We start from the raw sequence: 14,331 nt of genomic DNA, 5'->3' as shown, positions 1-14,331 counted from the left end.
GGCTCGGCTTTTCCTTTCCCCGGCTTTAAATCCTGTGAGGGGTGTGGCAGGGGAGCCCCGACTCGCGGGGTTCCGGCCCGCGGAGCTCCAGCCCGCCCAGCCACACAGGGGTTAACCGATACTCCACCTCCCAGGGAAAAGCCCCGCGGTCCCGCCCACCGGAAATGACGAGGGCGAGCCTGCCATGTGCGTCGGGGGGCGTGGCCTCCGCGCGCCGGATGTTGTTTCTGGCTGAGCTGCGCGGCGTGGAGGTCTAGTTCCGGAGACGCGGGCGCGACCCCTGCCCGTCCCCAGGTCCGGGCCCTGGAATCCCAGCCTCCCGCGCACCCTCAGGTGACCTGTTCAGCCTCTGGGGACGAGTCCAGCCGCACAACCCATTCTTCATTCCGAAGCCAAACGGATGTTTCCGAAAGATTTGGGGGCGATCACAGGCCCGGGTTCGAAACCCGTCTCTGCCACTTCCCCAGCCGTGTTTCCTGGAGCGAATGCTTTCTATGCCCCGCTGAATTTCCCTAAGAAATCTCGTGTGTGCGGCACTATCTCAAAAGAAGGGGCGGGGGGGGGGAATAGGAGGCGTGGCCAAGTTGGTAGAATCTTAGCCAAGGAGCAGAGACTCGGGGACCGAGTTTGAACCCCGTCTTGCAACGGAAAAGAAAAAGAAAAAATAGCTAAGATTTGGGCATGTAGCTTAATGACAGGGCATCCCAGTGCAAAAAGAAGAGAGAGAGAAAAAAATTATATCTAGAGCAGTCATTTGTACCAGGCCCGAATACTATTTTACTGTCTGTAATGGCCAGTAAGGGCTGTCATGGTCTCATTTTACAAATACGCACACTTATTTGTCCTTACTTGTGTCCAGTCTACCAGCCTGTAGCCTTTGGGGCCTCAGCACTATTTGGTAAATTCTGTATGTGAAACATTTGGTGCCAGGCTTGGTACTGGCAGCCTCAGCTCTGCAGGGTGTTTTCATAAGTATGTTTTACATTTTATCCCAGCAGTAAGCTGCCTTCACTTCTTAAGTCACAGCCTCACCTTTGGAGGGAGATTACTAGGTGCTTTCAATACAGAAATTCACTGACAGGGGAGCGAGACACTAGTCACAGGTTCTAGGCTTTATAATGAATCAGCTTTTAATAAACCAGTGAGAAATCACAGGCAGAGGCCTACTTGGTACACCGTACAAGTTGGGAGCCGAGGTTCAGAGAGTACTAGGACTCTTCTGAGGTCACACAGCAAAGGAATGGAGAGAGACCAAGAAAGGCCCAATTCCTGGCAAGGGTGGAGGTGCTGGACTAGGACAGCTGGGTGATGTGAGGAACATATCTACATTCCTCCCTGGAATAGAAAACAGCTGTTTCTATTCCAGATGGTGAGAAAAAAGAGTAAGCCCACAGCACTTTTACAGACACACACACACACACACACACACACACACACACAGGCCAGGCTGTGAGCTGATTTTTCTGGGATGCCAAGATTCCTGAGTCAGCACTGGGAATCTTGGCTGAGGCTGTTCTGGGAAATGTCAGGCCTGCAGGAAACTGAGGTCTCCCACTCACGCCATCCCGAAGGTGGGTGGAAAACAGAGAGAGCAGGGTGTGTGAGGGAACAGAGGCTCGGTGTGCAAGTGAAGAGTTTTATGTACACAGAGTGAAGGATTTGAGCCAGAGACAGTTGGACATCAAGGCAAGGGGGGGGTTATCTGTATGAAGAAGGAGGCTGGGTGCCAAGATGTGGGTGTTGTGCAAGGGAGAGAGGTGTTTCATGCGCAAAGAGAATGTTTACTTGAAAGAGTTCAGGGGAGAGACAAGGTGGTAGGCGTCAAAATAAGAAGGGAGGTGCAAGATGTTTGTGCAGCCTTTGTGCCGAGGGCTGTGAAGTGTGTAAGGAAAAGTGGTGCAGACTTGCCAGAAAGACAATGTGGGTGCAAAAGCCTGCCCAAGACAAGGCACTCGGAAGTTAGTGGAAGAGCATGAGGGGGTATGTGTGTGCTCCGGCAATCCAGGCTGACTTTGAAGCCCCACCCAAGCCTTCATCTAGTGTCTCAGTCCCGCCCCCCCCACCCCTTTGCCCAGTGGCCTGGGATTCATGCCCATCAACAAGCTGCTGCTCCTTCATTGGCTGGCTTACCGGAGGGGGCCGAGCTACACATGTTCCCGGAAGCATGGGTGGCTCCCCGCACGTTTTTTGGACCCAGCGCCTGAGAGCAGTGGGTGCTTAGCAACAGGGGGAGGTGCCCAGTAACGGGGTGTGTATGGGGTAGGGGTACTGGAAGAATGATGGGTGCCTAGCAACAAGATGGGGGGGGGGTCTCAAGGAAGTAGAGAAGTATCCCTAGAGGATCTGTGTATGTCTTAGCAATGAGGGGGTGGGGGATGGGGGCTCCATTAGCAGAGTCTTTGATGGATGCTGGGCACTGCAGTGTGAGGGAGCCCAGTCCTGCAGATCCTATCTGAATAATCCTCTTCTTCTTAGGCAATGTGGCCCGAAGTAGGGGGCATTCTGCGCGGGACCTGTAAACAGCTGAGCCGGACTGTTGGGCTGCCCTGTGCAGCTCTGGGGCCTAGGCCCCACTGGTGGGTAAGAGGCTGGGGAGGGGCCTCTAGGGGTAGAGGTGGAGGGAGCCCTTCAGGGAGTAAAAGGACAGAAAGGGGTCATGCAGCAGACCTTGTGTCCTCTGTTCTCCTGTCAAAGTCCATGTGTCTTACAGGGACCACATGGGGGGTCTTGGGCCCAAAAGCTTCATCAGGATGGGTCTGGCAGAGGCCTGAGTGAAGAGGATATTCGCAGGGCACGAGAAGTGTGTCCCAAGAAGATGACTCGGCCCCAGGTATCCGTTGCTCCCTCCCCTTCCCTGACCGACCCAACAACTCCTCTTAAAGACTGTTGGGACTCAGTCTTGAGGAAGAGGAGGTGGTGGCAAGTTAGTTGGATTTTTCTGGGCATCGGGCCCACCTTCCTGTCCTCAGACCTGCTCCATTTCCCAGCTGAGTGATCGCTCTCGAGAACGCAAGGTGCCTGCCTCTCGCCTCAGCCGCCTGGCCAGCTTTGGGGGTAGGTGACTTTGGGGTGAATCAACCTGTGCCCTAAATCAGAGGCAATGAAGCAAGACAAAGGATGAATCAGAGACAGAGCAGGGAGAGATGGAAAAAGTGACAAAGGCAAAATCCTGAGAAACCAAAACAAATGGGAATGCACCGATGACGGACTTTACTGAAAGCCTGAGCTGTCTAAACCTCCACGTCTTGTTCTCCCCACTTCTGGTTGATGAGAGTTTCTTTCCAGTCTGTACATGAGGAAACGAAGGCTAGGAGACGTGACATGACGTATATAGAATCATTGTTCAAACCTGCGAGCAATAATTTACAGGCATGCAGCCAACATAAAGAAAGAAAGCCAGGTGTAATGATAGCCAGCTGAATAATCCTAGCACTGAGAGGAGGCCAAAGTGAGATCCTACTCAAAAAAAAAAAAAAAAGAAATTCCAGATGCAGTGGCTCACCCCTGGCTACACTGGAGGCTGAGATCTGAGGATCAAGGTTCAAAGCCAGCCCAGACACTCTTATCTAAAATTAACCTCTAGAAAATGGGAAGTGGGGCTTGGCTCAAGGGTAGGGTGGTAGCTTTGAGCTGAAGAGTTCAGGGATAATGCCCAGGCCAAGTTCAAGCACATGACCCACCAAAAAAAAGAAAAAGAAAAAAAATAGTAGTGGGGTGGGGGGAGGAGAGGATATGAGTATATCTGCAAAGTGAGGAAAAATACTGTTTCATAAAAAAGTATATGAGCTACCAGCACCAGACAGGGTTTTGTTGTTGTTTTGTTGGTCATGAGGTTTGAACTTAGGGCCTGGGCACTGTTCCTGAGCTTTTGTTTTGTTTTATTTTTTGTTGCTCGTGGGGCTTGAACTTTGGGTCTGGGTACTGTCCCTGAGCTCTTTAGCTCAAGGCTACTGCCCTACCCCTTGAGCCATAGCCCTACTTCCAGTTTTCTAGTGGTTAATTTTAGATGAGTCTCCAGGACTTTTGTGCCTGGGCTGGTTGAACTGTGATCTTCTATGTGGGCTGGCTCCAAACTGTGGTCGCAGCCTCCAGAGTAGCTACGACTACATGTGTGAGCCACCTGTGCTTGGCTTTCCCTTTTGAACTTCTGTCTCTCCTCATTTTGTGGGACTTGAACTCTGGGCCTGGGCACTATCCTGAGCTCTTTTGCTCAAGGCTAGTGTTCTACCACTTTGAGCCAAAACTCTATTTTAGGTTTTCTGGGTAATTTGGAGATAAGTGTCTCATAGGCTTTTCTGCCCCAGTTGGCTTTGAACCATCATCCTCAGATCTCAGCTTCCTGAATAGCTAGGATTATAGATGGAAGTCACCAGCGCCCAGTTTAGGGGTGTTTATTTTTGTTTTTAATGGTACTAGGAATTGAACTCAGAGTCTTACATGTTCTGCTACTTGAGACACACTCCTAGGCCCTTTTCTTTTACTTGTTTTCTCCACTCATCTCATTCTTGCTTTGCCCAACCCAGGCTTGAGCCACAGTCCTCTTACTTCCACCTCCCAAGTAGCTGAGATTACAGGTGTGTTTTTGAGCTATACCATGAGGTGTAGCCGGAAATCTGAAGTGCTAAGAGGGAGATGAGGTCCTGGGGAGAAAGATGAAGGAAGCCACATCACCTTGAAAGAAAATCAAGCAAGAAGCAAGCTAGAGCTTGAGTTGGAGACAGATATAGGATGTTGGCAACAAAGGGCTAGGAGGCAGTCTTGAAAGAGTGAGGGAGGAGAAGGTTGAGAGAGCAGGCCCCAGACTACCAGACCCTTTCTTGTTCCCCAGGACTGGCTGTAGGCTTGGGGCTGGGAGCACTGGCTGAGGTGGCTAAGAAGTCCCTGCCTGGAGGAAGTCTTCAGTCAGGTGAGTGAGCCATATCACCAGGTGGTCATTCAGACACCAGCCTTGTTGTGTGCCCTGAGGTACGTGACATCATCTCTCTGAGCCTTCGTTTCCTCATGTGGAAGATGAGTGTGATGGTAATTAGTTAAGAGCTGCACCATCTCTTTGCAGTCAGAACCAGAGCTAAGCCACTGTCAGGACAGCCACTGATAGAAGTATATCATCATTCTAGTCTAAGGCAAGAGTTCCAGGCCAGCCTGAGCTACAGAGAGAGATATCTCAATGAAAAGCCAAGCTAGAGGCTGATAGTCCAGGCTACTCAGGAGGCTGAGATCTGAGGATTGCTGTTTAAAGCTAGCCCTGGCAGGAAAGTCTGACAGATTCTTTTTTTTTTTTTTTTTGCCAGTCCTGGGCTTAGGCTCAGGGACTGAGCACTGTCCTTGGACTTTCTCAAGGCTAGAGCTCTACCACTTGAGCCACAGCACCACTTCTAGCTTTTTTCTAGGTATGTGGTACAGAGGAATCGAACCCGGGTCTTCGTGCATGCTAGGCAGGCACTTTAACCACTAGGCCAAACTCCCGGCCAAAGTCTGAGAGATTCTTATCTCCAGTTAACCACCAGTAAGCCGGAAGTGAAGCTGTGGATCAAGTGGTAGAGTGAAAAGGCCTGAGTGAAAAAGTTAAGGGATAGCACCCAGGCCCTTAGTTCAAGTCCCAGTACTGGCATACACACATAAACACACACCAGGAAGGAAAAGGAAAGAAAGTAGTTACATGGGCAATCTTTGGGTTGTTGCCATTTGGAACTGTCACCAGCAAGGCTGCTGTGGTCATGTTTGCATATCAGAGGACACAGTCCAACATTCTCTTCTCTATACACCTAAGAGGGGAATTGCATAAAATATAAGGCATGTGCTTTTCTGGAAACTTCCCAAAGGGCATGTGCCAGCACCCCACCTCCACTCCCATCTGTGGCAGCTCTCCGTATCGCCTTTCTGGTTTAAACTATCCTGGTTGCAATGCTAACGGTTAACTCTCCTCCCCAGAGGGTGGCTCCAGGCCCAGCTCCAGCCCCTTCCTGTCCGAGGCCAATGCAGAACGGATTGTGCAGACTTTATGTACAGTTCGGGGGGCCGCCCTCAAGGTTGGCCAAATGCTCAGCATCCAGGGTACTGCATGATCCTTGACCCCTGACCCTTCACATTACCCACCCAGGAACCCTGGCTTCAGGTACTCCTGTGGCCCCCCCCTCCCGCCCTTGCCTCCACCCTCACCATTCCCCTGCCCCACTATCTCCTAAGACAACAGTCTCATCAGCCCCCAGCTGCAACGCATCTTTGAGCGGGTCCGCCAGAGCGCCGACTTCATGCCCCGCTGGCAAATGCTGGTGAGTCTCCTCCACACCTACTGACACCCCTTCCCACTTCATTGCCTGACTGGCAGCCTCACTTTCCCCAGCGGTAAAATGAGAATCACCTCTCCCCACTGTGGTTAAATGAAGGGATGATGCTGGGTGCTTGGTTTAATCCCGGTTGTCACTCAGTGCTCTAGCTAGGCAGCAAAACACAAGAGCTGGCTGTCCTTCGGACCTCTCTGAGCCTCAGTCTCCTCATCTGAGAAATGGAGAGAACGGTAGCCACACCCATGTTCTAGGGTGAAATAAATTCATAGGTAATTTTTTGTTGTTGGTTGTGGGGCTTGAACTCAGGTTCTAGGCACTGTCCCTGAGCTTCGTTGTGCTCAAGGGTAGCACTCTACCACTTGAACCACAGTGCTACTTCTGGTTTTTGAGTGGTTCATTGGAGATAAGAGTCTCACGAGGACGTTTCTGCCTGGGCTGGCCCGGAATCCTGATCCTCCTGCGTAGCTAGGATTATAGGCGTGAGCCACCATGCCTGGCCAGTAGATAATTTACAATGCAGAACTTAAAACTGGCCTTACCACCCTATGTGAAGGGGCAGCAGGAGGATTTGAGGTCCAGGCCAGGCAGACTCAGGGAGACGGTTCTCAAAAAAATGAACTATAGCTGAGTGTCAGTGGCTCATGCCTGTAATCCTAGCCACTCAAGAGATTGAAATCTGAGAACCATGGTTTGAAGCCAGTGCTGGCTGGAAAGTCTGTGAGACTCTTATCTCCAGTAAACTACCAAAAACCCAGAAATAGAACTGTGGCTCAAATAGTAGAGCACTAGTCTTGGGCTAAAAGAATCTCAAAGACAGTCCCATGACCAACACACACATGCACACAAGGGATCATGGGGTAGCTCAGGTGGTAGAGCATTAGCCTTTAGCAAAAGCAAAAACATTAAGGGACAGCTCATAAGCCTTGAGTTCAATTCTTGGTACTGGGACCACCCCTGAATAAATTGTTATCGAGGGACTGGGAGTTTGGCCTAGTGGTGGTAAGGTGCTTGCCTAGCATGCAACGAAGACCAGGGTTCGATTCCTCAGCACCTTGTACATAGGAAAGGCTGGAAGTGGTGCTGTGGCTCAAGTGGTAGAGCCCTAGCCTTGAGAAAGCTCAAGGATAATGCCCCAAGACTGGCCAAAAAAAAAAAAGATGGTTATCAAGAAGTCTCTACAAGACTTGTACTGGCAAGGAAGAAATACAGATTTGGACTTGGTTCCCCATGTGCCAGAGCCCGCCTGGTCACCTTGGCAGGGGACATTTTTCTGAGCCTCCATTTCCCCCTCTGTGAAGTAGTGTAGCAGTCAGGAGTTCAGCTTAGGGTTGTTGATGAGGCAAACACAACACAGTGGAAAGGAACTCAGCAGGCTGCGACCATGATGGGGATTGTCATGACCACTTCCTCTCCCGCCACCCCACAGAGAGTTCTGGAAGAGGAGCTGGGCAAGGACTGGCCAACCAAGGTGGCCTCCCTGGAGGAGGTGCCCTTCGCCGCTGCCTCCATCGGGCAGGTGCACCAGGGCTTGCTGAGGGATGGGACGGAGGTGGCGGTGAAGATTCAAGTGAGTGGTGAGGCTGGATTGCAGGGTGGGGAGGCAGGCTTCCTGCCATCCCAGAGATGTGACTCTCAGCTGCCTCCCCCCTGCCCTGCAGTACCCTGGCGTCGCCCAGAGCATACAGAGTGATGTGCAGAACCTGCTGGCTGTGCTGAAGATGAGCACGGCCCTGCCCGAGGGTGAGGCGCCCACTCTGCCCCCAGCCAAGGAGGGGGTGTGCACATGGGTGACATAAATGCATGCTGATCAGAGTGGGCAGAGACAGCCCAGAGACAGCATGCAGAAATGGTCACTGAGCATGCACAGTGTGGGGAGAGGTCCTGCAGGTGGCATGCAGCTGAGCAAGCAGAATGGGGGTTCAGGGAGGGTGCAGTGAGTTTGTCTCCAGGCACAGGAGACATGCATGCCTGCGGCAGACGGAACAGGCTGTGCTTTACGGGAGCCAGCGGAGAGCCACACAGAGACAGGGAGGAAGTCACATTGTGTGCTGGTGACGTCTCGGATCCAGGGTGTATATGACAGACAGTCCAGGACACAGACTTCCAAAGAGAACACAGGTGTGGGGCAGGATGGTGTCAACGCAGGTGTGAGAGAGACAGTTAGACTGGGCTGTGCATGGGGAGGTCGGTGAGCAGGGGCTGAGGCAGGGGGACAGGCTGCGACGATCCCCAGCTAACCTTGGTGCCATCCCCCAGGCTTGTTTGCTGAACAGAGCCTGCAGAGCTTGCAGCGGGAGCTGGCCTGGGAGTGTGACTACCGTCGGGAGGCAGCTTGTGCCCAGAACTTCCGGTGAGTTGACTTCCCACAGACTCTGGAGTGTAGGGAGTCCCCCTCTGCCCAGGCCACCCCTGGAGCCTGTAGTGGTGGACTACCACGAGATGAGAGGCAGACTGGAAGCTGAGCTGGCCGGGTGATTAACGTGCAGGCTCTGCACAGGCATGACAGAATTAGGATTCCATCACCTACTCAGAGGGATTTAAAACCTCCCAATTATCTCTTCCTGGAATTGTCCATGTAATGTTTTTTAGACTGTGGATGACCCCAAGTACCTGAAACAAGAGAAAAAACAACGACAAGAAATTAGAGATGTGGCTCAAGTGGTAGAGCACCTTACCTAGCAAGCACCAGACCCTGAATTCAATTCCCACTATAACAGAAAGAATAAATTGATTAAAAAAATAAGCTACGTGCCAGTGGGCGGCTCCCACCTATAGTCCTTCTGGTAGGAAGCGGTAGCTGGGTCTCCAGCAACACGGAGCTGAAGGGTACAGCACAGTGGGTGGTGCAGAGGTACTGGTTCAATGTCAACCATCACCCAGAGGAAGAGGACTTTGTGAAGGGAAGAAGGCTACCTCAGACCCAGCTTCTGGCTCTGAAGCATAACGCCCCCCTCGCCCTGCTTCCTCCTGCCCCAGGCAGCTGTTGGCAGATGACCCCTTCTTCCGGGTGCCAGCTGTGGTAAAGGAGCTGTGCACCAGGCGGGTGCTGGCCATGGAGCTGGCTGCAGGCATCCCTCTGGACCAGTGCCAGGGCCTGAGCCAGGACCTCCGGAACCAGGTACAGTGCCTTGTGGGACCACAGGGAAGGGCTGAGCTGGGCCCAGGCTTCCTCAAGTCAGGGGGCTCTGCAGGGGCACAGCACTGAGATGGCTTCTCCCCACCCCAGCTTTGTTTCCAGCTCCTGAGGCTGTGCCTGCGGGAACTGTTTGAGTTCAGATTCATGCAGACAGACCCCAACTGGGCCAATTTCCTATATGATGCCTCCAGCCACCAGGTTAGTCCCTTGTAATGGAGTTAGGGTACAGTTGCTGCTGTAACATGTAGTCCCCAGCATTTCAGTAGCTCACAGCAGGAGTGCTTTACTACTCACACATCAGGCTGGTGAGGGTAGTCTCATGTGGTGACTCAGGAAGACCCCTGCCTAACTGCTTCAGCCAGAAGTGACATCATGTCATTTCCTTTATCGTTACTCACTGATGATCTGCTTGGTACCCGGATGCAGAAACTCAGGCCTGCTGAGACGAGGGAGGATATGAGAGGCTGCGGGACCCGAGGGCTATGCCTGCCCCAGCCGGTCCTGGGTTGGGCACCAAGAGGTCAGGGCGGGCATTCTTAACAATAGTTTCAGGAAAGTGATGCCCCTAAAAAAGGAAAAACAGAAACAAATCCTGAGAATATGGGGGATCCAGGTGAAATACAATTTTCAGCTGGGTGATAGGATTTGTGTTCATTTGCTTTTCTATGTATCTTGTTCTCTGGATTTTTCTGGGCCTAAAATAGATAATAAAAGAACGTAGGGCCCCCTGCTCACCACTTTTTCAATAAAAATAAAATAGGGTAGAGAAAATATGGTAGTGTGCATCTATAATCCAAACACTCCAGAGTCTAAGGCAGAAGGACCATGAGTTTGAGGCCAGTCTCAGCTAAATAGTGAGTTCAAAGCCAGCCTGAACTACATACGTGGCCAGACCTCATTATAGTGAGTGAATGAACGAATGAAAACTAAGTAGGACTAAAATAAAATGAAAGCCAAACCCTTTAAGCTGACATGCTGGGGCGACTAGGGAGTGTGGGGACGAGAGATTGAGAGCCCCTGGGGTAGCCAGGTGGAGACCACCGCTAGAGCAAGGCTAAGGAATGAGGAAGGAAAGCTGCCCTAGTAGACAATGGATCTAGCGGTGAATGGGCCCCCACATTCTTCTTACCATTTATCCTTATTCCCAGGTGACCCTCCTGGACTTTGGGGCAAGCCGGGAATTTGGGACAGAGTTCACAGACCATTACATCGAGGTGAGTCCTGCTGGCCTCAGGTCTGGAACTGAGAAAGAAGATATAATAGCCAGATTAAAAGCAACTTATAAATACCAAGTACATAATAGTATGCCAGATTCTGCTGTGTGGTAGCAGCTCCTCGGGGTTGTTTACAGATGAGGCTCCTGGGCCTAGAGAGGGTCCGCCCCAGCTCCCCAGAGGCCTAGGAGGCACGCTTAGGGAGTGTGGGTTCAAAGCCCCATCCCAGCCCTCACTACATCCCCTTCTAACAGAGGGCCTGTGATGGCCACTCTGTCCAGGGCCTGTGTCCACCTGTGCCTACTGGCTGCTCTGGCCTCAGGAAGCTCTTCCTCACCGACTCTGCTGTCCCTCTCCCCTGTCAGACACCTCAGAAAACACTGTCTGGCAAATATCTAGAGACTGGACTTCCGTCCTGAGTCTTCCAATCCTCTAGCTGACACTGTATGCCCACTCCTGTCCTGATGCTACTGAGGACACACCAGTGACCTCCCTTCACAGAGCCTGTCCGTGGCAGGCCTCACAGAAGAAGTGGGGAACAGAGAGATCAAAGGTGGGGTTGGAAGACAACAGGAAATTGCTAAGTCCAAAGGAGCCTGCCCTGCCCTGGGGAGTGATGGAAGAAGGCTTTCTGCAGGAGGAGCTGGGACAAGTTCAGTGGACCAATCAGGAGGAGGCTAGAGGGGGTTCCAGCTAAGAACATGTGCAAAGGTCAAAGGGATACAGAGCAGTCCAGGCTTCCCTGTGTGCATGTGCACTGGTGATACTGTTTTAGTATGAAGTTAGACAAAATGCTGAGCCTCCACAGGCCCCCAGGGGGGTCAGTGTTGATCCTAACAGTGTGGGCTCTAGTGGGGCTAAATGGGGAGTCCCCTGATTTCAGTGGACAGGTAGCTGCCCGCAGAGCCAAAATCACTTCGGGCTCCAGACGTCAGAACTTTGTTTGGAGTTCTGGGAAAGCAACACAAAGGATTAGATCTAGAAAGATATAGTCCTGGCCTGGTGGGAAGACAGCCTGTAATCACAGCGGTGCTGGAGGCTGTAGGAGGAAGAGGGGAGCTAAGGCCTGCCCTAGGCAATATCCTAAGAACTTATCTGAACAATAACTGAAGTAAAAACAGATTGTGTGGCTGAAATAGTAGAGTGCCCGCTTAGCAAATGCTTAAGTGTAAGGCTCTGGATTCAATCCTCAATACAGTATTGGAAAAAAAAAAGGAAGGAAGGGAGGGGGATTGAAAGGAAGAAAAGAAACCCCTCTGAATAGCCACTGGCCTCTAAAATTGGAGGTCTGGAGCCCAGAAGCTGTGGAGAAATGCACTGGGTGGCACTGGGATAGTTAGTGGATACTCCACAAGCGGATAAGCTACTCGTGGGTAGGGAGAGCTTTCTTCCCTGCCCCTCCCCCAAATAGTCCCTTGGGCCTCCTCTGCAGGCCACACAAAGTCAGGGCCACCCATCAACAACCCCCAGACCTCTTTAGCCTTTTCCAGTTTAAAAAATGCCCAGTCACATGGGCCTCAGGAGACCAAGGCCTAACAGATGGCCAGACAGGCACAGGTGGGGGGGGGGGTGTCATGCAGGATGCTGAGATGGAATAGAATGCTGGATTCATCCTGGCCTCACCCTCCCCTCAAGAAAGGACCACACAGTGGGGACCCAGTGCCACACGGAGCCTGTGTCTTCCCATCCTATAATAAGAGGAACAGCTTGAGCTGTCTGCGATGCTTCCTTGCACACAGGCCTATATCGAGTGTGCCTTCATCACCCCAGGACCAGAAAACTCCTGATCCAGGCTTCTCCACAGGAAAGCAGAAGCTCACAGGCAATGTGGGTGGCTTGCCTGGCCCCTGATCCCAGAGCCAGCCTCCCTCCTCCAGGCGGGAGAGGGGCTCAGCGCCACACACTCTACTTTGCTCAAGCCAGGGCTTCCCAGAGCATATTGAGCACCAGGGCCCTGTGCCCTGGGCACCTGAACCCAGCTGGGAGCCCTGTGCCACATCCTTGACGGGTTGTGTATGGACCTGTGCACCTGCCAGACTCCTGTGGATGACAGTCTCACTGTTCCAAGCTGGCCTGGAGTTCTCTTCTACCTCTGCCTCCCTCATGCTTCGTTACAAGTGGTGCCAGAGCCCAGGTGTTTCCTTTGATCTAAAACCTTCCTTGGCCCCTACATTGGTCTTAGGCTCCCTAACATCCATCTGTCCAGGTGGTGAAGGCTGCAGCTGATGGAGACAGAGACCGTGTCCTGCAGAAATCCCGGGACCTAAAATTCCTCACAGGCTTTGAAACAAAGGTTAGGAGACATTGAGGAATAAGGGTGGATGGGGACATTTTTGGGGAGCAACAGCTGGGAGCCTCCTGTCCACTAGGGAGGGTGTATTTCTACCCTGGAGAAGTGGGCCTGGGGAGGTGTTAAGGACACCGTCTGACTGCTCAAAAACCACAGGGCAGGGCCGGGTGCTGGTGGCTCATATCTGTAATCCTAGCTACTTAGGAGCCCAAGATAGGGTCTGGAGTTTGGCCTAGTGGTAGAGTGCTTGCCTAGTATGCATGAAGACCTGGGTTCGATTCCTTGGTACCAGATACTTAGAAAAAGCTAGAAGTGGTGCTGCGGCTCACGTGATAGAGTGTTAACCTTGAGAAAGCTCAAGGACAGAGCCCATGCCCTGAGTTCAAACTACATGACTGGCAAAAAGGAAAAGGAGGCTGAGATCTGAGGATGGTGTTTCAAAGCCAGCCGGACCAGGAAGGTCTGTAAGACCCTTATAAAGAAGTTCTGGGAGGAAACCAGTTTTGTTTTGGGGGGGGGAGTTGGTTTTATTTTTGTGTGGGTTTGTGTAGGGACAGGTTACTGTGTACTTGGGGTGCACTCTTCAGGGAAGTTAGGGTCTGGTATTTCTACTAGAGACTCCAGAGAATTGAGGGCTCTCTTTTCTCATAAATGTGGGGCTCTCATCTCCCTCTGCTCATGTGGCCCCACTCCTAGGCATTCTCGGACGCCCATGTGGAAGCAGTGATGATCCTGGGAGAGCCCTTTGCTGCCCCCGGCCCCTACAATTTTGGGGCAGGTGACACTGCACACCGCATCCAGAGTCTCATCCCCGTGCTCCTGCAGCACCGGCTGCGACCACCACCAGAAGAAACCTATGCCCTGCACCGCAAGCTGGCAGGGGCCTTCCTGGCCTGCTCCCGCCTCCAAGCCCACGTCGCCTGCCGGGACCTCTTCGAAGACATCTACCACCGCTACTGGGCCAGGCACCCCGCTCTGCCCCAGGCTTCCTGACAGAGCAGACCTCCCTTTGCATCCTTGACAGCCTCCATGCTGTCAAAGCATGGAGAATAGCAGGTGTCATCGTGGGGTCACCCCTGTCCTGGTCAAAGGACACCCCCAACACACACCCCTCTTGGCCATGGAGCTCAGGAACTTGGGGGCTAGAGAACACCCAAATTAGCTTCTCCCACTCCAAAGTTGGCATCCGGAGCTCTAAGCCAGGGATTTCTGCCTCCAGCTGAGGGAGCCCTAGGACCCGCTGCGTGCCACCTCTCCCACCATCCCGTGTGGAAAGGGGAGATGGGGGTGGCAGACAAACCCCTCACCTTAGCCTCCCAAACTCCTCCAGCTGCTCTCACCCGGGGCTCCAGCCTGTGTACCGGGGGGTGGGATGGGGGGTCCGCACCCTCCCTCCGAATAAAA

At 52.6% G+C, this 14,331-nt stretch overlaps 1 protein-coding gene across 1 annotated transcript; it reads left to right on the top strand.

Annotated features, from left to right (window-relative positions):
* Positions 1 to 137: 137 nt before the first annotated feature.
* Coq8b (coenzyme Q8B) lies at positions 138 to 14,286 on the top strand. Its single transcript, XM_090322291.1, has 15 exons — positions 138 to 333; positions 2,476 to 2,580; positions 2,711 to 2,830; positions 2,988 to 3,054; positions 4,829 to 4,906; positions 5,932 to 6,054; positions 6,187 to 6,272; positions 7,714 to 7,854; positions 7,946 to 8,027; positions 8,544 to 8,637; positions 9,264 to 9,405; positions 9,514 to 9,621; positions 10,572 to 10,637; positions 12,844 to 12,930; positions 13,624 to 14,286. The coding sequence occupies exons 2-15, from the start codon at positions 2,479 to 2,481 to the stop codon at positions 13,918 to 13,920; spliced, it is 1,593 nt and encodes a 530-aa protein (XP_090178417.1). The 5' UTR covers positions 138 to 333; positions 2,476 to 2,478; the 3' UTR covers positions 13,921 to 14,286.
* The last annotated feature ends 45 nt before the right edge of the window (positions 14,287 to 14,331 follow it).

This window comes from Megascapheus bottae, chromosome 31, assembly GCF_031878675.1.
Source record: "Megascapheus bottae isolate mThoBot1 chromosome 31, mThoBot2.hap1, whole genome shotgun sequence".
In the NCBI taxonomy this organism is placed as follows: Eukaryota; Metazoa; Chordata; class Mammalia; order Rodentia; family Geomyidae; genus Megascapheus; species Megascapheus bottae.
Note: the sequence above shows the minus strand (reverse complement) of the source record. Positions and strands in the feature narration are given on the sequence as shown.

Excerpts from the sequence above, each read along its gene's own strand:
- Coq8b (XM_090322291.1), top strand. The coding sequence starts at position 2,479 with ATGTGGCCCGAAGTAGGGGGCATTCTGCGCGGGACCTGTAAACAGCTG. Across the intron at positions 6,273-7,713 it reads TGCCCCGCTGGCAAATGCTG|AGAGTTCTGGAAGAGGAGCT; the intron begins GTGAGTCTCCTC and ends GCCACCCCACAG. Across the intron at positions 7,855-7,945 it reads AGGTGGCGGTGAAGATTCAA|TACCCTGGCGTCGCCCAGAG; the intron begins GTGAGTGGTGAG and ends CCTGCCCTGCAG.